Source organism: Ascidia mentula, chromosome 1, assembly GCF_947561715.1.
Source record: "Ascidia mentula chromosome 1, kaAscMent1.1, whole genome shotgun sequence".
Classification (NCBI taxonomy): domain Eukaryota; kingdom Metazoa; phylum Chordata; class Ascidiacea; order Phlebobranchia; family Ascidiidae; genus Ascidia; species Ascidia mentula.
The window spans coordinates 593238-620107 of NC_138566.1; the positions used below are offsets into that span (position 1 = coordinate 593238).

At 36.2% G+C, this 26870-nt stretch overlaps 3 protein-coding genes across 4 annotated transcripts in view; all 3 read right to left on the reverse strand.

Annotated features, from left to right (window-relative positions):
• The window catches only part of LOC145904405 (contactin-4-like), an 18449-nt gene extending 6568 nt beyond the window's left edge, over positions 1-11881 (reverse strand). The window contains exons 1-6 of the mRNA XM_082992370.1: positions 11750-11881; positions 11351-11456; positions 11083-11270; positions 10726-11004; positions 10480-10627; positions 10174-10298 (exon numbers count right to left, since the gene is read on the reverse strand). Of these exons, the coding sequence (XP_082848496.1) occupies positions 10174-10298; positions 10480-10627; positions 10726-11004; positions 11083-11270; positions 11351-11456; positions 11750-11753 (850 nt within the window). The 5' untranslated portion in view covers positions 11754-11881. The remainder of the gene's footprint in view (positions 1-10173; positions 10299-10479; positions 10628-10725; positions 11005-11082; positions 11271-11350; positions 11457-11749) is intronic.
• Positions 8508-9838, reverse strand: LOC145911278 (contactin-1a-like). Its single transcript, XM_082998568.1, has 6 exons — positions 9821-9838; positions 9711-9768; positions 9445-9627; positions 9184-9189; positions 8753-9043; positions 8508-8698 (listed from the first exon to the last, which is right to left on the reverse strand). The coding sequence occupies exons 1-6, from the start codon at positions 9836-9838 to the stop codon at positions 8607-8609; spliced, it is 648 nt and encodes a 215-aa protein (XP_082854694.1). The 3' UTR covers positions 8508-8606.
• A 6247-nt stretch (positions 11882-18128) lies between the features above and the next one.
• Positions 18129-25132, reverse strand: LOC145904379 (contactin-3-like). Of its 2 annotated transcripts, none has more exons than XM_082992368.1 (16): positions 25033-25132; positions 24774-24914; positions 23502-23639; positions 23295-23390; positions 23009-23239; positions 22825-22921; positions 22584-22768; positions 22198-22476; positions 21941-22091; positions 21400-21524; positions 21062-21240; positions 20894-20990; positions 20414-20704; positions 20262-20332; positions 19509-19664; positions 18129-18630 (listed from the first exon to the last, which is right to left on the reverse strand). In XM_082992368.1, exons 1-16 carry the CDS (start codon positions 25082-25084, stop codon positions 18586-18588), a joined length of 2334 nt encoding a protein of 777 aa, XP_082848494.1. In that variant the 5' UTR covers positions 25085-25132; the 3' UTR covers positions 18129-18585. The 2 variants fall into 2 exon arrangements, with proteins under 2 accessions (XP_082848494.1, XP_082848493.1); XM_082992367.1 differs by having other exon boundaries at positions 18129-19449.
• Positions 25133-26870: the final 1738 nt, after the last annotated feature.

Genomic DNA, 26870 nt, shown 5'->3' on the forward strand with positions numbered 1-26870 from the left:
TTTGGGATCCCCGTGTTTATGGAAGCAGATGTTTGAGGTTTATTTACATGGAAACATCAGACTTGTTAAAAGCCGATATTAAGACAAACCTTGTCTTGTCGATTATCTTGCTAAATATTTAACTACACAATAAATCAAAGTTTGCTTCACTGCACGGCGCCAATTTAGTTTGCGTAAGAGTTGGTTTGTTTACTAAACGTTTAACTTTGCTTTTGCATGATCAAATTTCGCCACTCAGAGACGATATTTATTCGGTCACGTGCAATTTCACGTGTCAGGTTCATCTTATCATAGAGAAATTCTTAAACGAGGGAACGAGTAACGTTTTTGACCAACTTACTTGCAATGTTTGAGTGCAAGTTTATGTTAGTTTCCTAGAGCAATTTTGTTTCGAAACGGTTATTTCTACCACATACATAGCTATAAGGCGCAAAGCCAATAAGTTGAGACTGATATTTCAATTATTTGTTTGATGCAGAATACGTTTTTGAAAGCACTATGTTATAAAAATGATCTGTTTTGTGCAGTCCACGCAAAAAAGTAAGTTTAGTGAACAGGTAGTGTTTCGGTTTGACAGGACAGCAGATTATTGGTGCTTATACTGCAGAACGAAAGTCGCTTCAAATAGATAAATTTGAGCATCTACCAATCATATTCAAAAACACCACGACGAGAGCTAGACGCTAAGTGTTTGTCTTTTGTGTGTTTTTAAAAATTGTAATTAACGTGGTATCGGGGAACCATGTGAAGACAAAGAGTTTACAGCGCCTTTATGGTATGTATATTACAGCATACTATCACAGCATACGTGTATTAACAAAAGCTAGCCTATGTTAATTTTTAATACACTGGCTATTGTGCTTTTCCAGATAATAAAATTGATGGGAAATCTTTGAGTGCAGTTGGGAAGCTGGATGTTTACAACTATTTTTGCCAGAAGAGCCGTTCTCGTCAACCCTTGCAGTTTTGCAGTGTCCATGTCATTTTATGTATCTCGTTAATTTTTACGTGCGCAGTAACTTGCAGAGCATGCAAAATATAAGTGACTTAATTTTTATTTGTGCATTATTTTGATTGCTGAGCCCAAACAAGGCAGGAATTTAAGTACCAAAATTATTTATTGGGTATAGGTAAAATAACCCAAAATAGTAATATGGTTCTTTATACCAAAAGAAAAAGTTTTGGGGTTCTCAACGAAAGTACCCAAAACTCGAGGTCATATCTACCCAAGTTTGTTTAAAGACCCCCAACAAACTTCATTCACCCAAAAAGATATGGTAAAAACGACACGACTGAACAAATTTTGACACTTATAACACAACTAAACGTATACTCTTTGCTTTTATATTGATAATAGTTTAGTGCTGACCCATTTCAAGTCACTTACCTACATACAGCCTCACTCTATCCTTTAATTTATTTAATTTAAAGAATTGTTAAAGTTTTTCACGCTGAAAAAAAGTTTGAAAACCGATAAAACCATGAGGGGAATCACCGTTCGTCGTAGGATCTCAATTTTTCTGAATATTTTCTACGCATGAGGAGATAGACGTGTGTTTATTCAACCATGAATCAATATGTTCACCTACCTAGGGTTGCACACGCGATAAATGATCTTTATTATAATTACAATTGTTACAATCCGGATTCATTTAAACTTAAACTGATTTTAAACTTTGCTGTGCGTTGTGATCCTAAAGAACTTCAAACCCTGCTCTAACTTCTGCTCAAGCCACTGTCTGATCGTTCATCGAACAAGGTTGCTTTTTATATGTTCATCCCTGGATCCCCCTGTGCAACAAACTTCTTCAAAAGCGAGCTGAAGGCAAAGAGACAAAGTTGCGCCGGACTACTCTGTTTGCACATAACACCATCTTACACTCTGTGTTCAATTGTGTGGACACTTTTCCTACATAAGGGCCTACAATCAATATTTGCGTTGAGTTCAGTTGTTCCTGATATCCAAATATGGGAAACACGTGGATGTAACAAATGTTCGGTCCTTGTGTAAAGTTTCTCAGTGAACTTTCAATTGGGATTTTTGTGACCAAACACACATATCTCCTAATCAATTGATGTTTGATGCTTATTTTTTTCTTTTATATCCTGGGACTTGTATAGCGTGATGTGTTATTAAGCAACCATGAAGAACGCATTTCAACTGCAACGATTTTCAATAAACCAGCAATCTACTTACTTTGGTTTATGTTCAGTTATTGAACCACCCACTGATTCGTTAGAACACAAACAGACGTAACCTCAGCAACATTCTGTTTGAACGGAACTTGGTGCAAAGTGTTGCACAAAGTGATCAAAATGAAGTTTGTGGGTTTGTTTGTATCTGACGTTTAGTAGCCGCCCGGGGCAATACAAATGTTCACAAGCACAAAAATACAGCTGGTCTAATAATGATTTAAAAAATATAACTAAAGAAGACGAAGGCGAAATCATGGAACAACACAAAGCAAACTTTGTTGCACCAAATTCATCAGCACAGACAAAGTTGTTACCAGCACAGGTTATGGTGAACTACAATGCAACGTATTTTTCTTTTATATCCTGGGGTTTACCACCATCATATGTATGTAGGGATGTGTAACTGGGCTACCACCAGTGGAAAGCATTTTACATGATCAGTGTTTCCTGGTGATTTTTGTGGTAAAAAGATGCCCGGCAACTAAATGAATGTGTTTTGAACAAGATTGCAGACAGAGCTGGTTTCTCCAATATTGATTCACGTAGGCATTGTTTGCTATCCGATCACGTGACCGTTTGCACAAACACAAATGCTAATTTCAACTTTACGACAGAGGAATAAATTTTAGTTTGTATCGTCAGTGTTTCGCTGGTGTGTAAAACCAATGACTCTATTTAAAAAGGTTTATGACGACACAATCACCCTCCACCTAGGGCAATGACCCCAATAAACCTTTGTTGCTTAACTTTCACCCTTTGTTGCGCAACTTTCACCTTCCGTTAATGTTTGGGCAAAACGACTATTTATATTTTGTCCCTGATGTCTCACCCGACGACAGAACAATGTCACCATTGGTTAATGATTGCCCAGAAATCTGGTAAGTTTGCCCGGTTGTAATATCCGCACCGAGAACTGGTTTTAACACCTCGTGTCGTAACAGTTGGCAATTTGTGATGGACACTATATGTTATTCGGACATTTATCTATCAAACATTGGGCTGAATAACTATTCTGTTTCAAAAAAACTTTATGACATCACATGTTGGTAACTTGTTCAACTTTATTTAAATAATAAAAACCCCGAGCAAGGAAACAACTTAAACCATCTTTGCATCACTCAAATTATTGAAACTTAAAACGCACTTTGATCAAACAAATGGTTTTTTGTTTTTATATTTAATAAAACTTCTGATATTTTCATTGTTTTATTTTTTATTCCCCTTCCACACGTACCGGGTTTGTATCATCAGTTCAAACTCCATAAAAAGTCAACCTACTATCAACCTAACACGCGTAAAATTGTTAAAACTGAGGAAGTTTTGTGGTTGTTACAATAAACCACATTACTGGCCTAGTGATTTTTATATATAGTTGACATTTGTGTCATATGTTCATGTTTTGCAATGCTGCGTGCTTTAACGTGCTTAGCGGCCAATGTTAATTTAGTGCAACTTCGACATCAGGCATTGTTTAAATTGCTTGTTACACCTACATGGCCAAACACAACGTCCTAAAAAACGCCCTGACGGATTTTTCCTTTTTTACTTTCCACACCCCTGACACGCCCCCTGATCATAGCGATGACGTCACAACAGCTCATTATTTTTTTTTTTTTTTTTTTTTTTTTTTTTATTATTGCAACAACTACAACAACGACAGAGAAAAGAGAAACAAAACACGAGCTCAAGAAACATACGCTACTACACACATCAACATTAAATTACAAAGTATTCCATTTCAATTTAAATTCATTCACTTTATTAGTTCTTAATGCAGTTTTTTTTTCTGCTGCTCTAACTTGCTGTACTTGCCGTCGAAACATAGTAAAACAGGGTTGCACTTTGGCCACTTTACATTTGTAAATACAAAATCTTGCTATTAATAAAATTAAATTGATTAGTTTTTCCCGGTTCGTACTTCCATTTTCTGTACCAAAAAGTTTGAGTTTATCGGTGATAACAATTTTTTCCATTAATTTGGCATCTAGCCAAGCACTAACATCACTGTTTTACCATTAGCACAATGTTTGCAGAAGCGAGATAAATGTCACCAGGTCATCAGCGCACGGGTGTTGAGTTTCTGTGTTTCTTACGCAGAGAAGGTAACCGTCGAAAACCTCCGCTGTCACCAAATATACAAAATAATTGGTGAAAACTACCAACCTGTGCACATATTCAAATGTGTTGTCACTTCGCTAATGTTCGAGACTCTGAAATAAACAGAGCGTTAACCAACATTAAATAACTTACGGTAGCTTTGTCTGTACGAATAACTGCAAACTGCAAACTAAGTAACAATTGCTAATAAAACACAAAGTTTAATGGTCAAGTTGCTTTTACATCACCATATGTATGTATGGGGATTGGGCAACAGTGGAAAGTATTTTACAGGTTCAATGTTCCTGCTGATTTTGTGGTAAAAAGTTGCCCAGTTTCTCTATTATTGATTCAAGCAACTTCACGCCAGAAGTTTCAGGAGTAAAATTTTTTTTTAACAATGATTGATTTAGAAACGGTACCAAATAAATAACTGGTAACTGCACCACAGAAAACACAAGCAACACAACAGATAACACAACAAAACCCGACATGTTAAGGAACTTCAACATGAAAGATCAAAAGTGAATGTGTTTTAAAACAGAGGATGCGCATGACTGTGAGTGACTTCTGTTCTGGCTAAAACTCTGGCTCCATTCACTGAGGTACTTTTCACCTTCCGTTAGGGTTTGGGCAAAAACGACCATTTATATTTTGTCCCTGATGGCTCACTCGACGACAGAACGATGTCACGTTTGGTTAATGTTTGCATAGTGGCCAATGTTTATTTAGTGCAACTTCGACATCAGGTGTTGTTTAAACTGCTATAGTTACACCTACATGGGCAAACACAACGCCCACCAATAAATCCTTTGTAATGTTTGCGATGGAAATCGTGTGCTGCATCCCTGACACGCCCCCTGATGATTGGGATGACGTCACAACAGCTCATTAGCATACAAGTTCCATCGAACTTCGTTTGTCTACCCCCACCTAACGGCAGCTACATACAAGGTTTCAAAAAACGCAAAGTTTTTCAATAACACATTTCCTGACTTCAACCTTAGGTTTATCGCATCTGTTCACAATCTCTGCCAACCAGACCAGACCAGACCAGACTCCGACACATAAATTACAATACAAAAAACAAGAATTGCGATAACGTAAATTATGCATGGTCATCTGTATAATTGTCAGTATATCTGGTATAGTATATCGGTATAAGGTGTGTTACACAACGAGAGATTTTAAATCCGGACGTTTAAGCGTTGTTTATTATTTTCTCTCACCTAAAATCTTGGACATATCAGGGGAAATCCCTTTCATAGGATTGCATTCATCCGCTCTGGAAGGTGATTGGTTGCCGTCGGTCGCACCGAATAATCGTCAACAACTCATCACTTTATAACTGTTTACAAACCTACATTAGGTTTAGACCACGACCTATAATCAGCAACTCATCATGAATTAAAACAAACTTGTAATAAAGATATAAATAATCTGAAGTCATGCCTGTTGGCTGCACTTACAAGATTTCAGTCAGTATTAGTGCAATTTTTGTGGAAGTGACGTCACCATCTTACTTTACAATTTTTTTTGGTTTCGCAGAAAATAACCTAAGGTCAACAAAGCACTTGTTTATAAAACCTGCACTGCCACCTAGCGACAGATTTCATTCAGAGTCGATTTAGAAAGGAATCAATTTTAATGCAACTTACCGAGACATATAATAAACAAACAAATTTTAGTGGTTATCGTGCGTCATGTAAAAAAAACGTAGAATTTGCAAATATTAAAACAAAAAATAATTTACAGGCGAAAAAAATATAAACGCATTTCGGCTTAGCAACAGTCTATGCATCGGTGCATCACTGGTTGCTTTGTTACGTTTGTGGTTTAAGATGGGCATTTCCCACAGGCGTGACTTATTCAGATACAGATATGTGGAGTTAAGGTTACCAAGTGCTGATAAACAACTTCCACGCGTTCAAGACCTCAGCGATGAACGCATTTATATGTTGAGTGGTCTTGATACCAAAGCAAGTGCAGTAATTTGTTGATTGCCAATACTAGTAATGCAATGAAACAATGTAACCATATATGGAAGATAGTAACCGACATATGTGACTGTCATACAATACAGTGTTACCTATTCGCTGGAGGTTTGTCTGGATTGAGTGTGAATCTGTGTTGCGACAAAAACACACAACAAGTTGTTATATACTGCCGGATATTACGCGCATTGTTATTTATCATTGACACATCCACTGTTATGAATGTGAAGCGTTTCAAGAAAGTTTGGCAATGATCCAACTCTTTCTCCAGCAATTGGGTTTTATCGGAGGCAACTTCGTGTCCAAATCGAAAGTTTGGACAACACAGCCTTGCTGGCGTCTTTCGATGTGACGTTGGGGTGATAGTCTTTTTTTAACGTCATGTATGATGCAGAAACAGTCCCACAAACAACAAATTATGGGGTTTGGTAGACAAATGTTTGCTTCTTCTTGGACACACCAACGGTACGACCACGTCTACCAGTGGTTTTAGTGTGTTGGCCGCACACTCTGAAACCCCAGTAGTGTCGAAGACCTCGGTGGACACGGATTTTCTTCATTCGTTCCAGATCCGATAGACAAGACCTGACTGAACTTGCCGTCGCGGACATCCTTCTGTCGATTGAGAAAAAATAAACGCAAAAATACCTCCTGTGTGAATACTTTTGCAAAAATTGTACAAATAAGACACAACTATAATGAATAAGAACGGACTTTAGGCAGCGAAAAGGCAGCGATAACAACAAAGCAGGCAATATTAAATTCAATCCTTTTTACAAGAGTAGTTTACGTGGCAACCGACAGAAGTAGAATCGGAATTATGATGATTAAAGCCAGACTGCAATGCAAGCAGTCAAGAGCAGAGGAAGCAATTTGCACTTTTACATGAACTAGTACGAAATGAATATGAAATTCCTGTTGCTACCAGGCATATTGCAATTAAAAATGTACTGCTCTTCTGGCATAAACGTTCTGTATTTTACGACGTTTCGTCTGCCATGCGGCGAGACTTCATCAGGTATAACGCAACAAGTGAATCACACTGAAACACGCAGGGGCACAAAAGAAAAAAGGGGAACTTCGTCACCGCTTGTCAACTCACGTGCTAGAGGCAGAGGCGCCGAACATTGCAGAAGACACAACAATTACAACAAATTATTGTAAACTGCCGGAAAGAAAACACATTGTTCTTTGTTATTGACGAAACCACTATTTTTGTTGATGTGCAACGACTCAAGAAATAGCCGCTTGGCGTGGTCCAGCTCCATCTCCAGGACTTGGGCTCTATCGAAGTCAACTTTATGTCGCAATGTCACCGCATGATTGGCCAACGCTGTCTTGCTGGCATCTTTCGATGCGACATCACGGCGATGCTCTTTCAGTCGCGTCTTGAAGGCCCTCACGGTTTCGCCGATGTATACACCGCTGCAATCCTTGCATGGTATCGAATAAACCACCCCTTTTTAGTACTTAACAATTCACACCACACATGCATGGGACAAATTGCACAACTCAGCCGATGCCTTGATGGTGATGACGTAGCAATAATTTAGCTTGGTAATTATAAGATCGTTGCATATTCCTCCCGGCCGAGTATTAGATGGACACAATATAAGTGTTCGGCGAAGTCTAGTGTAAGAAAACACAATTGAAGACGCGAAAAAGACGCACGTAAGTTTCTGGGAAGATTGACCGGAAAACAACACACAATAATACGCATAAGGAAATACAAGCACATAGAAATGTTAAAAAAATTGTTAAACTGCCCATAACAGTTAAATAAGACAAAGTTAAAAAATACCTCCTGTGTAAATACTTTTGCAAAAATTGTACAGATAAGACACAACTATAATGAACAGGAACGGACATTAGACAGCGATGTTGATATAAACAAAATTACCCTGCATTTTTTTGTTTTACGGTAAATATTAAAATCTTATTGATCTATTTGCGAATAATTGTGGTATCATTATAGACGTTTTTGAAATATGGATGCAAGCTGGTAAATCATAATTTTATGGATTATTAATTTCTGAATAACTTGAATTTCTTTTTTTCTTTTGCCAAATTTTTAATGCTATCACCACAAAAATTACAACAACAAAAGACAAAATACAGAGCGCCACAAAAGCAGTATCTGTGGCAGTCAACCTTTCATTGCTTCCTGTAAATACAGAGACAGATCAAACATTACTTTAGTAATTGGAATTAACACTTGTGTATCGTTAAGAGAAAAGTTACCTGTATTGCTTCAAAACCAACCATGGAAATTAGTGTAGTTAAGTACACAAATACATCACATACCATGAAATAAATAGATCATGTGTTCATACCTTCTATATGAACAATAATTGGTTTATTATATGGTCCTTTACCAGCTAAGTTGGTAACTGTAGGTGCTGATACAGGAGCTGTAAAATTTAGGTCTTAAGTCAGTTTATAATTGTAAAAATATCTGCATTTACCTCCAGTCATGGTAATGTTCCATTCAGTTTCTGTACTGGTATCACTTTTTCCAATCTTGTTCCATGCATAAACACGATATGAGTAATAATTATATGGAAGTAAGTTATCAACTGTGCATGATGTTGTGTTTGTAGAACAAGCTTGACTCCATTCTGTGTCATATTCTCCTTTCTTTTCAGCTTCATAACTAGTTATGGAGGCTCCATTTGATTTAGGTTCGTTCCATGTAACAAGTTGAGAGTTGGACGATGAATAAATTATCTTCACATTGTTTGGTGCATCAGGTGGAGCTGAAACAACAATATGCCCACAGTTAACAAATTGTTTAGGCAACAACGCAGGGAATTATTAGTGATATTTTTATTGCAAAACAATTTTAGACAATATTATATCAGTGGACACATGAGTTTTATACCTCAGGTAGAAATACCTGGTTCTGTTAAACAAAAAACAACATATTTCTATAAACTTTATGGTTTGCCAGACCATTGTTATACCATTGTAACATTACCAATGTAAACATGAAATTTATTAACAATGACATCCAAATTTATTTGTTTACAATCAGTTGAAACTTCAGTCGTGCACAACATTCATATTCCCCAATTTGTTGTTTTCCAACATCGTGTAACTGGGAATTAATAATAAAAACATTAGAAGCAGAAAAAGCCACAAAATCATTAAGTAAAACCTACTTCCAAAACTCCACCAGTTGCTTTGTAGTGAGAATCAATATTGCTGATAGTTTTGTTATTTTGTTTCCAGCTCCATGAAACTTCCAACTTTGTGTCATGTTTTTCAAAACATTCAAGTTCAACTGCATCCCCGCCTTCGACAGTTTCTTCAACTGATCGTGGTGTGACTTCTGTTTGGTCTAAAAGTGAAAAATGAAAAGCACTTTGTGTGAAACTTGGACTAGGAGCAAAATAAGGAACAAAAATCTGGATTTTGCATCACCTGATGAAGTGAGATCAACCTCGCGAAAGCTCGTGTCAATAGAGATGTTTAACAGTGACTGTCAGTCAGTCTATTAAAACAGTGCACCAGAAACTACTAAAGTTTTGAACCTGAGACTGACACGACATATTGAATAATTTTAATATGTTTATTGTTGAAATACAAGCAGAAACTCTACTGCTACACCAATCACTGCAACCCACATTAAATTTTATTCATACTTTATGTTAAACTATTATGTGTAGTAGGTTGTGTCACTCGCTATAAAGAAATAGAAGTAATGCAAAGTCATGCAGCAGTGATTTTGTCATTAACCTTGTAGTCAGTTGCTACTGTTTGTGGTGCTGTGTGGTTTAATTGTTCTAATACATTTAGATAACTTTACAGTTTAAATACTTCATCATATAATTACTATCTTGTAAAATGTGTGACTTTAATGGGTGTTGGTCATTTAAAAACTTACTAAAAACATGAAGTCTTTTGCTACAAGATCGAAATCCAAGAGGATTTGTGATAACACATGTATATTTCCCCTCATCCGATTTAACAACATTGGATATTTTTAATCGAGCATTGTCTATTGTGTATCTGAAGAAATGTGGTTAATGCATTATTTGTTAACAAAACAAAATGTCATTATACAGTTTTTAAAATAGCAAAATAATTTGTATTAGTATTTTAAAATGTCTGTCTTTATGCTTATGTAGATGTCACTGATGTACATGCAACAAATTTATCACTGTAAATTAATGCAGAAAAGTCAACTTACTTCTCAGTGTTATAAAGTTGTTCAAGTCCTTTCAACCATTCAATTTCAGGTAAGGGAGATCCTGTTATGTTACAAACCATTGTGACATCACTATTGGTGGAAGCTTTAGTAATTTTATCCATTAGTGTAAGAAAAGATGGAATTTCCTCTGCAAAAACATAGTGAAAAAATGCAAACATATTTCTATACAATCACACACTATTACAGGAGAACATGTATAAAGAGACACTTTTACGCAAAACATACTTTTAATTGTAAGATGTGCACTTGAGAAAAGGTACCCAATAGAATTGTAAGCAACACACTGATACATTCCTTCATCTGTAACATTTACTGATTGTAATGTTAGTTCACTTCCCCCATCTACATTACTGATAACAATGTGATCTGTGTTAAAAATTTCGTCTCCATCTTTCAGCCATGTATAAGAAGCTTGTGGTTGAGCAGATGCTGAACATCTCATAGTGTGAGTTGATGATATTTTAACATTTGATGAAAAAATCTGCTCCATCCATTGTGGTTTGACTGCAGGTTGAAAACAAAGGGGATGATATCAGTTTATGTTGTTTCATTGCAGATGGTGTCTTATGTTTAAGCACTTACATTGTAGCATTTCTTGCAATTCTCCTGTAGCCTCCACTGTACCAAATTTATTTTTAGCTTCACATATATAAATTCCAGCCATGTCCTCTGTTATATTGTGTAGCAGGAGTTGTCCTGATTTTGTGATTTGGTGACCATCAGGTAACCTGGGTTTTGCTACTTTTTTCCAACGAATGCGTGGAGTTGGGCTGAAATGCGAAGGTAATACATGGAAATTAATCACGTTTCTTGCTACATTAACTAATGCATGGATTCATTTGAGGCTTACTTTCCTTTTGCCAAACATTGGATAAGTGCAGATCCTCCTTTTATTGCTGTTGTTATTTCTGATGGTTTTATCAGAAAATCAACTGGTGATGGTTGGGTGCTTATTGCTAAAAGAAGGTCACATGTTTACATCTTTCAAAACTTACTGTTGCAACTGCTTGTAAGCATTTTACATAATATTCAACACTGCTTATTGCTAAAAAAGACCAAACATTAATTTCTATGAAACTTTAATGTTGTCATAACAACTTTTTACTAAAACTGTCAACTGATAATTTACATTCATGTTTCTAAATGTTGCTAAATTTATAACATGTTTTTTTTGTGAAAACGGACAAAGAAATCTTTGGCAAACGCTTGTTTTTGAACTAATGCTTGGTTTTAAAAAATCAATTCTTACGCATATAAGAAACTTTCAGGTGTATTGAATTTGATTTTTGTTGAAATTCCACCCCATCAACCACCCAACTCCCTCTCACAACACACTTGTATAACCCAGTATCTGCTAAGGTTGGTTTAACAAAATACAAACTCCCATCAAGTTGAGACACATAATGAGTTTTGTCATTCGATACAACAGACTTGAATCCAACAGTATTTACTTTTTCCCAGTAGAACTCAACTTGATTATCTGAAAATCAATACAGGAAAACTTAGTTTTGTAGACATTTAAAGTCACCCATTCACCACAAAGACAGTTTTAATTTCCAAATCAATTAACTTACCTGGTGCATAATTTGTTTTAGGACAAGAAACGAAATCTCCAACTCTGGTGGCCATAGATAACCGTCTTGTATTTTCTCGGGGAAAAGGATCAATGTCTAAAAAGAAATAATTGTGTTTTTATATTAAATGTGGCAAAAGTTCTTGAGATTAAATCAAGAAAACTCACATGCGAATGTAAGGTTTCCATAGTTACTGACAACGATACCGTCATCACTTGTGACGACACACTGGTACATTCCCTGATCACGTGGTTGTGGGTTCGAGATTGTTAACTTCCCGCCTAAATTATGGAGTCGAGATCCACCTGTCAATCACAAATTCAGTCAACCAAAAACATTTCAACATTTGACGTCAGTTTTTTTTTAAATCAGAGTTGAGTTTTACTTGTTGAGTTGCTGAGAGAAAAAAACAAGTATTTTGTTTTGCCAAAACATTGAAATTATGCAATGCACATTGTTAAGTGATATGGTTAAAGCTCTCCTTACAGCTACCGAATTAGGTTATGCTGACTCTTTAATTTTAAACCTTGTTTGTCTTTAGGTCACGACTTTGTGCAGCATCTTTGGTAACTGCAGGTTGATGCCTAAACCCAATGGCTCCAATCCCTTTGCATGTGTTACGTATTTCTACGTTACATAGCAACGTTTGCATTCATGGAAATATGAACTATGGTCACATAACAGCCAGTTTCGTCATCAACGTCCGGAATCTCTTTCCATGGGTTTTTTGTGTTAAGGCATTTTAGGTAGCGTCTTGTCCAGCATCTCATTTCAAAATGTATAGCAACGGTTGCTTTCTCACGTGATTAGATCTCGTTACTAGTTTCTATGCAACAGCTGTGTTTTTATGTGATTTTATTGGCCTGCTTAAATGTGTCGCCTTAGAGAAGTCCTTCATTGTTTTGTGTGAGAGTGCGTCTTTTGTTAACTGTTCGCTGGCCGTTAGTCCTTGGATCGCCCTTCTTTTTACGACACTTTGTTCGCTTTGTTTCCCTCCGGTTTAAATAATGAAACTTTCCGTGTGCGTTTAGCTGAGGTGGAGCGGGGCAGTGCAGCTGTACTGTGCTCTCCTCAGTTCGTAAATTCACTTAGTTTGGCGTTGGTATAATTGCGCATGTTAATTTCGTATCCAAATTTGTTCATGGTAAATAAATATTGGTGTAGTGTTTGCATCAAGTTTCAATTAAAGTCAGGTTAGGAAAACACAATAATTAGAACTCACGTGCGATCTAATGTCAAATGCGCTAATCAAATAGGATCTCCATCGATCATAAATAATATTGTTAAGACCCGGATTGAGACTCATATTTGGCATAATAGGTCGCATGATTTTTTTTAAATTTTGCAAAATACTTTCTTGCAACTTTTCATTCATTTTATGCGAAAATTCCAAGACCAGGAACGAAGTTATTGGCGTTTACATTTCGATAATTGATGGATTTGTTGTGAATTTGGATTCCCGGCTTATATATCGGGATCATCCGAATGTTAAACAAATGCACCAAGATGAAGTGAGAAAGTTTAATTTCTTTAACATCTGCTGTTCTAAAACTAGTTCGCAAACAGTGACGTGGATTTACGTGGATTGTGCAGAACTTACAACTGCGTCGATCATTCGTCAACAAACTGCGCACGACCTAAGTTGAGGGTCCAGTGTTTTATTGTACGTAAATATGTTCCAGAAGTCAAGAACCCACAAATTACGTCACCAAAAAAGTAAAAATAAAATAAAAAATTGTCATTTTAACGTCACAGACCGAGGTTACATGAATATCGACAGACGTCACAGTGTGTTGTAAGGGTATTTACCGTTTCCCTGATATCTGGAACATTCACCCAAAAACTTTCTTCAGAATACAGATCGTCATTTTCCACTGAACAACTTACATGATATGATGCAACTGCAATGATTTCAACCAACTTACTTGTATATAATGGTTTGTTGTCTTTCCTCCACGAATAAATCGGATTATTGAGGTTAGTTTTACACTTGAACGTAATATCAGCTGTAGAATGAAGTGGAACAACTTGATCTTGAGGTTCAACGACGAAAACCTCCGCTGTCACCAGAACATAAAAATTGTTTAATTCCTCAACCATCCTGAGCTAAACTCAAAAATTAATTTCTGTAACACACCATGGCATTGTGGTGTCATAAGCAGAACCAAACTAATCCATGTAACACAGAGGTGGAAACTAAACATGTTCGGGTTCGGATTGCTTTTGGTTGAGCCACAGGTGCTCTTAAGCCCCACCATGACGTCAACGTGGCAGTCCGGTCGCTGGGGTTCAACACCTTCTATTACTTCAAACTTAAACATAAAAAGTATGAAGAAATGTTTCGGTAATGTTAGCGGAAATTGTTGTCATTATTTGGAAGATTTTATTGAAACACAAATCGTAATCGAGTCCCGGTCTGATTCCAAATAATTTCTAAAGCGTTAACAAAACGGGAAAACAGGAAATTATGTCGCAATTTACCAGAGTGCGAAAAAACCGAAATATATAAATTTTACACTTACAGACGTTATAGCTCCTACCTTCCTTTTCTGTGTCGGCAGTTTTTCTTCGAATGTTGCTTAAAATTCTTTAGTTAACAAACTGTAAAAAACACCGAATTCTCAATTTAATAAAAGTATCTTGTATTTTTTAGTTGTAGTTATTTCCCAGTTTATCTGTAGACATTTAACCAATATTTCCATCGTCTTTAAAAGGCGTCTAAATGTTATTCACATATTCATGGCAGCAAAAGTTTGAGAACCGATAAAATCATGAGGGGGAATCACCGTTCGTCGTAGAATCTCAGTATTTCTTAATATTTTCCACGCATGAGGAGATAGGCGTGTGTTTATTCAACCATGAATCAATATGTTCAACTACCTAGGGTTGCACACGTATTAAATGCTCTCTATTTATAGATCCTAAAAATTGACCTTTGACCTGTGCACGACAATCAGGTTTTTCAGCTCAGATCCTCCCGTCCAACTCATTATACACACTCAATGATCTTGGTGATTTTTGTGGTAAAATGTTGCCAGTGGCAACATAATGAATGTGTTTTGAACAAGATTGCAGGCCTGGTTTCTCCGTTATTGATTCACGTAGGCATTGTTTGCTATCTGATCGCGTGACTGTTTTTTTTATGTCCAACTTCAGGGGAATTAATTTTGTGTCGTCTTTAGTTTTTTTGATGGTGTGTAAAACTGATGACGTCATAAAGTTAAAGACAAACTTCCATTTTCTTATGGAGAATTACCGTTTGCCGTGGGATCGCATTAAGTCGACATTTGATGGCAAGTTTGCAACAATGTTGCTGTGTTAGCAATATTATATAAGTCCGATTTGAATCGCAGTTATCAGAACATTTGATTCGCATGAGTGCCTATCGGAATGTTCGCAACAATTAATTTACTCAAATCAACTTTGTCTTGTCGCATACTTCTGCTTAATATTTAACTACACAATAAATCAAGTTTGCTTCACTGCACGGCGCCAATTTAGGTTGCGTAAGAGTCGGTTTGTTGCTAAACGTTTAAGTTTAGCTTTGCGTGATCAAATGTCGTTACTGACACACGATATTTATAGGGTCACGTGCTAGGTAACCAACTTACTTGTATTTAGGGGTTTGTTGTCTTCCCTCCACGAATAAATCGGATTATTGAGGTTAGTTTTACACTTGAACGTAATATCAGCTGTAGAATCAAGTGGAACAACTTGATCTTGAGGTTCAACTTCGAAAACCTCCGCTGTCACCAAATAAACAAATTAATTGGTGAAAACTGCGCTACCAACCTGTGCACATATTCAAATGCGTTGTTACTTTGCTAATGTTAGTGACTTTACACTGAAATAATCAGAGCGATGACCAACACTAAACTTGCAAAAAGCTTTGTCTGTACGAATAACTGCCAATTGCAAACTGAGTAACAATTGCTAATAAAATAATGTTGCCCTGTTGTCTTACAATAATAAACATCTTGAGGTCAATTGGGAAGATGCAATTAAACCAGTTTTATTGCAACATAATAAGCTAAGTTATATATCGATATCTTTCAAACATTGTGTGAATTACATACTGTGTGCAAAGTGTTTGTTACTTGCTTGTGCGAAACTTGCCTGCTGGTTTAATATGACTGTGTAAGTACAACACCTGCAACTATCGTCCTCTGTCGCACAAAACAAACATCTCTCATGTGGAAAGTTGCTATCTGTACAAGTTATGGTGAAGTAGAATGCAACGTATTTCTGTTTCGCATTTCTTTTATATCCTGAGGGTCTACATCACCACATGTATGTAGGGGGTTTTGGCAAGTTGCCTAGTTTCTCTATTATTGTTTCAAGCAACTTCACGCCAAAAGTTTCAGGAGTAAAAAATGATTCTTAATAAATAACTGGTAACTCTTCCACAGAAAACACAAGCAACACAACAGGTAACACAACAAAACACGACATGTTAAGAAACTTCAACATTAACGCAGAGAGTGTAAACTTATTTGATCAGGACGTCGTTAATTTTTAGTTTTAAGACAACGAAACACACATAAATTTTAGTTTGTGTCGTCAGTGTTTTGCTGGTGTGTAAAACTAATGGCTCCAGTTTCATAGTTTATGACGACACAATCACCTCCAACCTACGTCACTGATCCCAATAAACTTTTGCGTCGGTTTTTAGCAAAGTTAATTTTTGTCCATTTATCGTCATTTGCCCAATAAAGACTTGGTAAAAACCCGACATGACTGAACAAACTTTGACACTTCTGACACAATTAAACGCATGCGAGGTCCCGGTTACATTTATACTGATCCCAGTTTAGTGCTGACCCATTTCAAGTCACTTACCTACATACAACCTCACAAGAATTGTTAAAGTTGTTCAGAATAAAAAAACAAAAGTTTGAAAGCCGATAAAATCATGAGGGGAATCACCGTCCGCTGTAGAATCTCAGTATTTTTGATAATTTTCTACACATGAGGAGATGGACGTGTGTTTATTCAACCACGAATCAATATGTTCACCTACCTAGGGTCGCACACGTCGTAAATGATCTTTATTATAATTACAACTGTTACCACTTGGATGCATTTAAACTTAAAAATGGGTGTGCGTCTTAATCCTAAAGAACTTCAGAACTCCTGCTCAAGCCTCTGTCTGACCGTTCAACAAGGTTGCTTTTTATACAGACTGCAAAGTGCGGGAAACATCAATGTTTTATCCACGTTCAACACCGAGGGCTCGGGTGCAAAACAAACAACAATTAATCTCCTGACTCCGAACCCCAATCGTGTTGAAACCTGATTTATGCGAACAAAGGTTGAGTTTAATTGTGGGTTGTAAACTTTGTACGGGAACTTTAATCACCTGTTCCAAGAAGTTGTAAATCAAGAGCATTTGCTAAATGTTGTAAACTTTTGAACCCTTTTTTTTGAAAACTTTCCAGTGACGCCAGGTTATTACTCCTAACACTAGACACGCCCATGAACCACCCACTTATTCGTCAGAACACAAACAGACGTGACCTCAGTAACATTCTGTTTGAACGAAACTTGCAGAGTGTCGGTTGCAAAAAAAATAAACATTCATTTCAAAACACAAAGTGATTAAAATAAAGTTTGTGGATCTGTTTGTTTTGGACATTTGGTAGCCACCCGATCTAAACAATACAAATGTTCACATGCAAAAAAGTTCAGCTGGTCTAATGCTTGTCATGTCAAAAAATAACTAAAGAAAATGACGGCAAATCATGCATCAACACAAAGTAAATTCTGTTGCACCAAATTCATCAGCGCAAAGGAAGTTGTTGCCAATGCATGTTATGGTGAACTGGAATGCAACGTATATTTCTGTTTGTATCCAACAAAATGCAACGTATATTACACGTTTGCGTAAAGTAAAATCGTTTGCTAATAATAATTTCTGGCCCAAAGCAAGGTCATGAAATTTCAACAAATATTATTGTCATCATCTTGCTGAATTCCCACACAATACCCAAGAGTGAGTAATTCAGCAAGCGTTAATATGTTAATGTTTTTGTACCTTCTGATAAACCAACAGAGTCAACAATCCTGTTATGTATTGTTCAAGATCTATCTTAAAGTAGGGAAACACTCAAACCAATTGCTTCGAGATATAGAAATATGTAATTCGACCAGAGGCTACACGTGACAATAAAAAAGATGTTAAAAAATTCTGGATTTAAAACAATATTTGAATAAAATACAAACTTCTGCAATACAAGCAGTGCATCGTAATACAAGAAAATTTACACACATAAAAAGCTGCAACGACTGAGCGCTGATAACGATGATGTTGACAAAACGTACGAACCAAAAGTGCATGAAAACACATATATAAAATGTAAGCAGAAATTGATTATTATCATTTACTTTATCATTGGTTGCATACAAATATTTGTTAATAAAATGCTTTATTTGCACGTTTAATCGTGTCGAAACACCAAATAAAAAACACACGGTTGTGCCACAAATAATAACGCAATTATACTTGCAAACATCAGAAATACCCTCGTGTAGTTGGTTTCTTGTTCTTGTGGTAATTCTATAAAAAAGGAACATGTTTTTTTGCTAGAAATATATGAGAAAACATACGGAGGGTTTCAAGAAACATGCAAAGATTTTTTTTAAAAATGCAAAGTTAATTTGGAAGTTTGTGAAGAAAAGAATATTCAAAACAGAGGGAGCTCAGTAACGTCATATGCGACTTGTTGCAATCCACTAACCTCCAGAGCCACAAGTGACATACGACGATATTATAAGACTGCAATACTACACGACAGAAGGTGGTTTCACCTTCACATGACCACCTGAATACATAACCCTAATTTGTTTACCGAGTGTTATTTAAAATTTTTAAAAATAAGAGTCCGAATTTTGTGGTAATTCCCCTACATTTTCGGGGATATTTCCCTCAGGCCGAGTTTCGCAAGATAACACATAGTTGTGTTATGTTACCGACATATCAGCATAATATGGTAATTAGGCATCACGTTTTCCCAATGAATTTTATCAAACAATTGAGGAATAAATTTCTGTGGAATAGGAAATGGAGAGTAACTGTAGATAGTGATCTTAATCCCATAAAGTTTGAAAAGGGAATCTTAAATAATGCACAGGCTTTGCACTAAATAAAGTCTCAAAAATGGGCCACTTTGCTTTCAGGAAAATGGGTGTCATGAAAAAAGATTTACAAAAGATTTCTATGATCATGTTAATGATATGCTCAACAAACAACATATCTAACAAGGAAAACAATTGGAACGAATTATAACTTGACTATATTGGTGAATGGTCCGGAACCAACTGAGTTAACAACTCTCATCTTTACCCAATAATGCGAATTGAGATTTAAATTCTCAACCTACAAGTTTAAACAAATTATTAAAACTTAAGTAGCATGAAGAAAATGTACCTGTGTACCTTAAAGACAGTTTGTGTTGCAAGTGCATCATTTTCAGTATGTGCAACTTCTTCACGGTGCAATGTTGAAGCATCTGCACTGTCGTAAGATCCCCCTTTTTGCAAAATTACCTCGTACGTTACTGTTTTGTCTCCATAATACTTTTTAGGAAAGATCTGTTGGCACAAAGCAATAAACTTTATTTTAAAGCAAGTACTTCATGGCAGGGTTTCTGAAACTTCTACTCATAAAAGAGACACCTTAATTGGTTTATGGAGACTCCAAACTTTTTAGTCAGTTCAAAGTTCTAAATAAAGTAACAAGATAATGAAGAACAGAATTTAACGCAAAACAAATTCTTTTGATTCAATCCAGACTGTCAGGAAACACTTCCTTGTAATTCATGATCTCGTGATTTGCAATTTCCCAAATTATTGTTAGATGAAAATTTTACACACTTGAGTTCAGTTTAGGAACACACCAATGTAAACAGTTTGAGAAGCCCTGATGTATATTGTGGATATCTGATTAAAAATTTATCAAATCATTTTATACTTGTGAGAAGGACATAATTAAAAACTACATACAAAAATGGCATGGATGCTAAGAAAATGATATTTTTTTACAGTTTTTTACAGGTTTGTTTAAATTGCGAATTTTACAAGTATTCGCATTTTTAGCAGAGTAAAATTATTTGTCAAAAAAATCAATGCGCAAACAATGGTATGAAAACTTTATAGAGTGTAAATTTGTGTTGTGTTTAGTCTTGTTACCTCCCAGGTCACAATGAGTTTCCCAGGTTCTTCACGTTTTCCAAATATTCCACTTGGTGCCGATACAGGTGCTGTAAAAGTAAGGATTTGAAGTACAGTTTTGGCTTTGAAATAATTTCATCACTGATGGTAATGGAAATAATTGTCATTACCTCCACTTTGTGTCAAGCTTCTTTCACTTTGATCACTGGCCTCACTTTTTCCCATCTTGTTCCATGCATAAACACGATATGTGTAATAATTATATGGAAGAAGGTTATCAACTGTGCATGATGTTGTGTTTGTAGAACAAGCTTGACTCCATTCTGTGTCATATTCTCCTTTCTTTTCAGCTTCATAACTAGTTATGGAGGCTCCATTTGATTTAGGTTCGTTCCATGTAAGATGTTGAGAGTTGGACGATGAATAAATCACCATCACGTTGTTTGGTGCATCAGGTGGAGCTAAAAGACAGGTAAAACAAAGTATTTCATTGTAAATGAGATAAACAATTTAGTTTTCCACAGGCTTTATCATAATATACTGCTACATCACAAAGTATGGAAAACCAGTTTTTTATTTTTGTTTGGATAAAGGATATGTTTTTGCCTAACATTGTTTTTAAAATGACCATCACATTTTCTAATTCTTACCAATAACATCCACATGCAATAGTGCACAATCAGTTGAAACTTCTGTAGCTGCACAACATTCATATTCCCCAATTTGTTGACTTCCTACATCACGTAGCTGAAATAAATGATAAAAAGTATAATTTCTGAAGCAGCAAAAGCGAAAAAATTGCTCTAAGTAAAACTTACTTCCAAAACTCCACCAGTAGCTTTGTAGTGAGAATCAATATTGCTGATTGTTTTGTTATTTTGTTTCCAGCTCCATGAAACTTCCAACTTTGTGTCATGTTTTTCAAAACATTCAAGTTCAACTGCATCCCCGGCTTCAAGTACTTGGGTTGTCGAATGTTGGGTGATTTTGGTTGGAGCTGAAAATTAAAATTGTTCTCAGTTTTCTCTTTCTTTTTACAAAGAACCAGGAAAAGACATTGTGATAAACACTGTAGCATTTCAAGCAGATAAAATAATAGTTCAATCCATCAGTCGACCGAATTCAATATTTAATAACTATAAATAATGTTACTCACAATAAACCTTGAGCATCATAGCAGATGAAACTTCCCCCAGTAAGTTAAATGCTTGGCAACAATATTCTCCGTCATCGGATATTGTAACATTTATAATCAACAAAACAGCATCAGCTATTCTGTATCTATGACAACACAATAATTATGACAAAACAACTGTTTATTTGATGTGCTCCTCCTGTGATGTATTTGTATTTTACATTTAGGCGAATGTGTGTCTAAGAATTAACTGTCTGTGATAACTTTCACAACTTAGCCAGATCTTGTTCTGGTTTTGCAGGGCTTTAGCATAATGATCAGGTTGGTTCAGTGCAGTGATTTATATGATACACTGAGGAAAAGATGTAAAAAGCACAGAAACTAATATACATGTGAATTTAAGATGGAATTACTAGATTTACTTCATGTGCATTATGATTCATATACTTTTTGCATGGGCTACACCTAAAATAATTTGCATTTTTCATAGACAAATATTGGAGAAATATCTCACAAATTAAGCAATACCATTGATAATAAACAAAACGTCTTGAATTCTAACCTTTTGTTTGTGTTTTTTAGTAATTTCTGCTCTTTTTTCCAACTTATTTTTGGCAGTGGATATCCTGAAACTTTGCAACTCATTGTGACATCACTATGAATAATCACATTTATGGTTTTGTTTGCAGTGTCTAGCAGTGCAGGGGATTCACCTTAAAAAATAGCATCACATTTATTTCTATACAAAATAAGAACATGTTTGTTTAGGCATGGAATAGAATACTTCTAAAATGAAAATAAATTGTTATGGTTATTTACCCATGACGGTATGATAAACACTTAAAAAAGTGTGTCCAACAGAATTGTAAGCAACACACTGATACATTCCTTCATCTGTAACATTTACTGATTGTAATGTTAGTTCACTTTCCCCATCTACATTATTGATAACAATGTGATCTGTGTTGAAAAGTTCTTCTCCATCTTTCAGCCATGTATAAGAAGCTTGTGGTTGAGCAGATGCTGAACATCTCATAGTGTGAGTTGATGATATTTTAAAAAATGATATAAAAAGTTGATGTATTCCTTGTGGTTTGTCTGAAAAATATTGTGAAGTGTTGTTTTCATATGAAAGAACTCCGGAAAGTAATTTTTGCTAATTCAGCATACAAAAAGCTATCTTAAGTTGTCTTTCAGATGCTCACAATTTACTTCAAGTTGCCCCCTTGCTTCCACACTGTCAAATACATTACAAGCCTTGCAAATATAAGTTCCAGCCATGACCTCTGTTACATTTTGCAGCAAGAGTTGTCCTGATTCTGTGATTTGGTGACCGTGAGGTAACTTTGAGTCTAAAGTAAGCTTTTCCCAGTGGATGAGAGGAGTTGGGCTGGAATTGTAATCCTTGTAAACTTTAATATTAATTGCTGTTAACCTAAGACTTACTTTCCTTCAGCTAAACATTCCAAAGTAACCGTTCTTCCTCTGACAGCACTTGTAACATTTTTGGGGGTGACAAGAAATGCAGCATGTCCTTGTTCCGCTGCAAAATAGGGTTAAAATACTTTTTGTTAAGTTTCTTTTGATCACAGAAGATAAAGGTTAAATACAAATGTAAAACTCCTCTTACGAAAACGAACGACTTTCAGCTCTATTGAACTTGATTTTTGTTCGTACTTTACTCCATTGACCTTCCAGTTTCCACTGATAACACATGAATAAAATCCATTATCTTCTATAGATGGATTGGCAAAGTACAAACTACCATCCAACTGGGATGTGTAATGGGTTTGGTCGTTCAAAACACGATTATAGGTTTCAAAACTATCCCCCTTTATCCAATAAAATTCAACTTGATTCTCTGCACAAACACACAATAACTTTATTGGTTGTCTTCGAGGTATTTTATGACTTACTTGGGGCAAATTTTGTGGCAGGGCAGAAAATTGTGGTTCCCTGACCAATGAATGTGAACTTTGGGTTTTGTGTAATTTTCGGAAATTCATCGATATCTGAAATAATTATTAAGCTTACATCAATGCGATTCACAAACCTTTTCGTTATAGCAGTATTGTCCTATTTCACATGGCAATGAAGGGATAAGTGTATGTAACCATCTTTACATGCAAATATGAGGTTTCCATAGTTACTGAGAACAATGCCGTCATCACATTTTACGACACACTGGTAACTTCCCTTGTCACGTGGTCGTGGGTTCAAGATTGTTAAGTTCCCGCCAAAACTTCGGAATCGATATCTACCTGTCAATCACAAATTCGGACAAACGTGAACTTAATAAGAAACCACTACACCAGATAACAAATTTTTCGCCAAACAATATATAATCACATTTTAAGTTTGTGTCAAATACAAATCTGCGCGAATTTTAATGATTAGGTGTGAACAGGGCAACCACCCGCCATTTTTGATTATATATTTAAATGCTACACCAAGTTATTTCGTTAATATTCGCACAGATTTCTATGTTACATCTTGGCGTCTGTGTGGACCAAGTTCAACTTACCTCCATAGCCAATAAAACCAATAAACATTAAACACTCACCAACGGTTATAAATTTTGTAAAAACATTATATATACACTAAGTTCTGAGGTTTAACGGAAACAAAATATTGCATCGCACATCACAAGATTTTTTAGATTTCGAAAATTTTTGTAAAGAAAACAAAAAACACTTTTTTATGTTGTTTAAATTAGGCGAAGATCAGGAAGAGCCGAATTCGTGACAACCGACTACTCTGAGTTAAAACACATAAATAAACAATATTATTTGGAGGCCAAATGTGTTTGCGGGGAGTGGAATTTGCATGACGATTGCCGACAGTCGAACTTGCTATGTACAGCAATGTGGAGCCAATAATATGAATTGTGTAAGCTGCATACAGATGGCCACTGTTTCGACCTTAAAGGTCTCATCAGTGCAGCTATTGTGACTATAAGACGACTTTGCTGACCAACCGCAAAGTCGTCTGAAAGTCACACCAGCTTACACAATTCGTATTATTGGCTCCACTTTGCTTATCTTATGATTATTGTGACACGGGGCCTGACGGCACTATTGGTTGGGCATTGCTTGGCCAAGTGTTTCCACCTTGTTTTCTCCGTAAGGTTGCACCTAGTTTGGTTCCCAACGGATGACGGTGATTGTACAGTCACCACAAAGTGGAAGTCTTTGCTTGGCCGTTTGGTCAGCAAAGTCGTCTGAAAGTCACACCAGCGGCACTGATGAGACCTTTTAGGTCGAAACAGTGGCCATCTGTCTGGAGCTTACACAATTGCTATGTACATTCTCCAAAAAACTATCAAGCGATATTGTTCGTTCATCTTGTAATAATAAACTTCTAAAAGACACGTGCAATGATTTCGATCAACTTACTTGTATTCAATGGTTTGTTGTCTTTCCTCCACGAATAGTTTGGATTATTGAGGTTAGTTTTACACTTGAACGTAATATCAGCTGTAGAATGAAGTGGAACAACTTGATCTTGAGGTTCAACGTCGAAAATCTCCAAAGCAGCTTAATTACAAAACAAGTTTAACAGTAGATTAAAACTAGTTTCGAAAAAGTTTATTGTAGAAAGCCCTCGAAAAACATGAAAATCACTTGCAACAAAAACAACAGGTTAAACACTTACAGCATGCAGATGCAACCAAGAAGGTATGAATGAAAATCCGACATAATTTCATTGTTGCAAGTTTTTAAAATTGCGACAAAACTTAATACACGAGTAGTCTGTAAGTATAGTAAACGTAAATGTACAACCTGAAGAAGTTGAAATGCCAAACTCTTTACAAATGCTGCTAATTAAATTAATTGTAATTTCTAGCTTCGTTATTTCATTACGTTGTGATATAAAATGAAGAAGCTTAAAAGTGCTTGTGAATTATCAGTCAATTATGAACAGTGATTCACTCCAACTGATCACCGCCACCTATATTTTGACGTAACCTTTTTACAATGGAAAGTATCAGTTTTCCCTTTTGTTATGATGTTGTTTCTCGAGACACAAACGTTTGCATCGCCTGTGAGATGAGGGAGCTTTAAACCTTTGTCACGCCGCACGCATTGTAACTGCTTCAAACAAAAGGCGGTGACTGCAGCTTTTTGATATCTGTAAACCGAGAGCGATTTTGAAACATTGTGGTTTATGCCCAGTGGCCAACAACAGCGATGCGAACAACCGTGTAGGCTAGTTTCCTATTGTGCTATTATAATAACTGTTCTTGCTGCCAGACAAAGAGCTGTTACTTTCCTATAATTCACAACAACCACATCAACTGTATGTTTTCAACCTCACTTACGCGTGACTTTCCCACAACTTCGGTCTGATGACTTTTAATTGTACTTCGTGTACTCCTCAATTTTAAAGCCGCAAGAGTCATTTTTAGGTTTCGAACCCCCGAACACAGAAAAAGTTGACACAAATCTCCACCTTACATCTACATTTGGTTTAAACATGTATTGAATGTATGTTTTGGCGTCAATAATTTGGGTTCGGCCGAATATTGGACATACCAACTGTTATAGATTGTACCTATACGTTACAGCGTTGCGATGTGAAAAGAAGGTGCTCCTGGTTTAAATCACGTGAGTGAATTAAACCGAAGTAACCCCGGTCGTATAGCGTAGGATAGTTCCACTCCGTTAACTTTAACCGCATACCCGCCATGTAGTTGCAGTTTTAACGTTTAAAAATCCGTTGTTGCAGTTTGGCGTTCACATTTAATATGACTTGCATGCAATAATATGTATATTAGCCAGCCAACTAAAATATAACACCTATTATAAGTATTTCCATCGCACAGAAATAGCGAAAGCCCCCTTCCTTTTTTCATTTCAGGCCGTAACTCGCCTGCTACGTGTTCAAACAAGCCCAGTGCACCAGCCATGAATGCGACGGACAACTTCGGGTTAACAAATGTAACAAACTGTAACAACCGCCTGTATATTGTTCCCAAGCACCAGGTACATTGGATGGTTAAAACACATTAGCTCTACGTATTCGTGTCACACTAGAATGTTTATACTAAAACCACTCCACAAACGAAGCAATGTGAGTTAAAGGTGATCTTTACAACTGGTTTTCCATGAAACCTCAGCATCAACTTAACTTATGATCACGCACATAAGCCTTCACAACTCTAACAACTTGAAAGGTTTCCTGCAAAATCTTCTTCCCAGTAATTAGCATGTCTAAACCTCTGCAGTAGCGACCCAACCATACACTGTGTTGTTTTTTCTGCTTGATGCGCGTTTACTTACGTCTGCAAATTTCTGCCCAAATAAAACATGCGAAGGATGAGTCGACAAAATTGTCCTTAGCGGTGTTTCCCCGGGGAACTCCCCCGAAGGATTTCTCTGACAGATCAAGTTTGGGAGGTAATTCACCAAGTTACGCCATCGATCACAAAAACACTTTTCGAAAAACTTCATGACATCATTTCACTGTTGAATGACATTTATATTTTCCGA

Bases quoted from the DNA above. Each gene is read 5' to 3' on its own strand.
- LOC145904379 (XM_082992367.1), bottom strand. From the start codon at position 25,084: ATGAAATTATGTCGGATTTTCATTCATACCTTCTTGGTTGCATCTGCA. The intron at 23,391-23,501 runs GTAAAGATGGTT...TAATTATTTCAG, and splicing joins TGGAAACCTCATATTTGCAT to ATATCGATGAATTTCCGAAA. The intron at 21,525-21,940 runs GTTAGAATTCAA...GTGTTGTCATAG, and splicing joins CTAAAAAACACAAACAAAAG to ATACAGAATAGCTGATGCTG.
- LOC145911278 (XM_082998568.1), bottom strand. The intron at 9,628-9,710 runs GTGATGCAAAAT...TTTCACTTTTAG, and splicing joins GGTTGATCTCACTTCATCAG to ACCAAACAGAAGTCACACCA. The intron at 8,699-8,752 runs GTAAATGCAGAT...TAAATTTTACAG, and splicing joins GAACATTACCATGACTGGAG to CTCCTGTATCAGCACCTACA.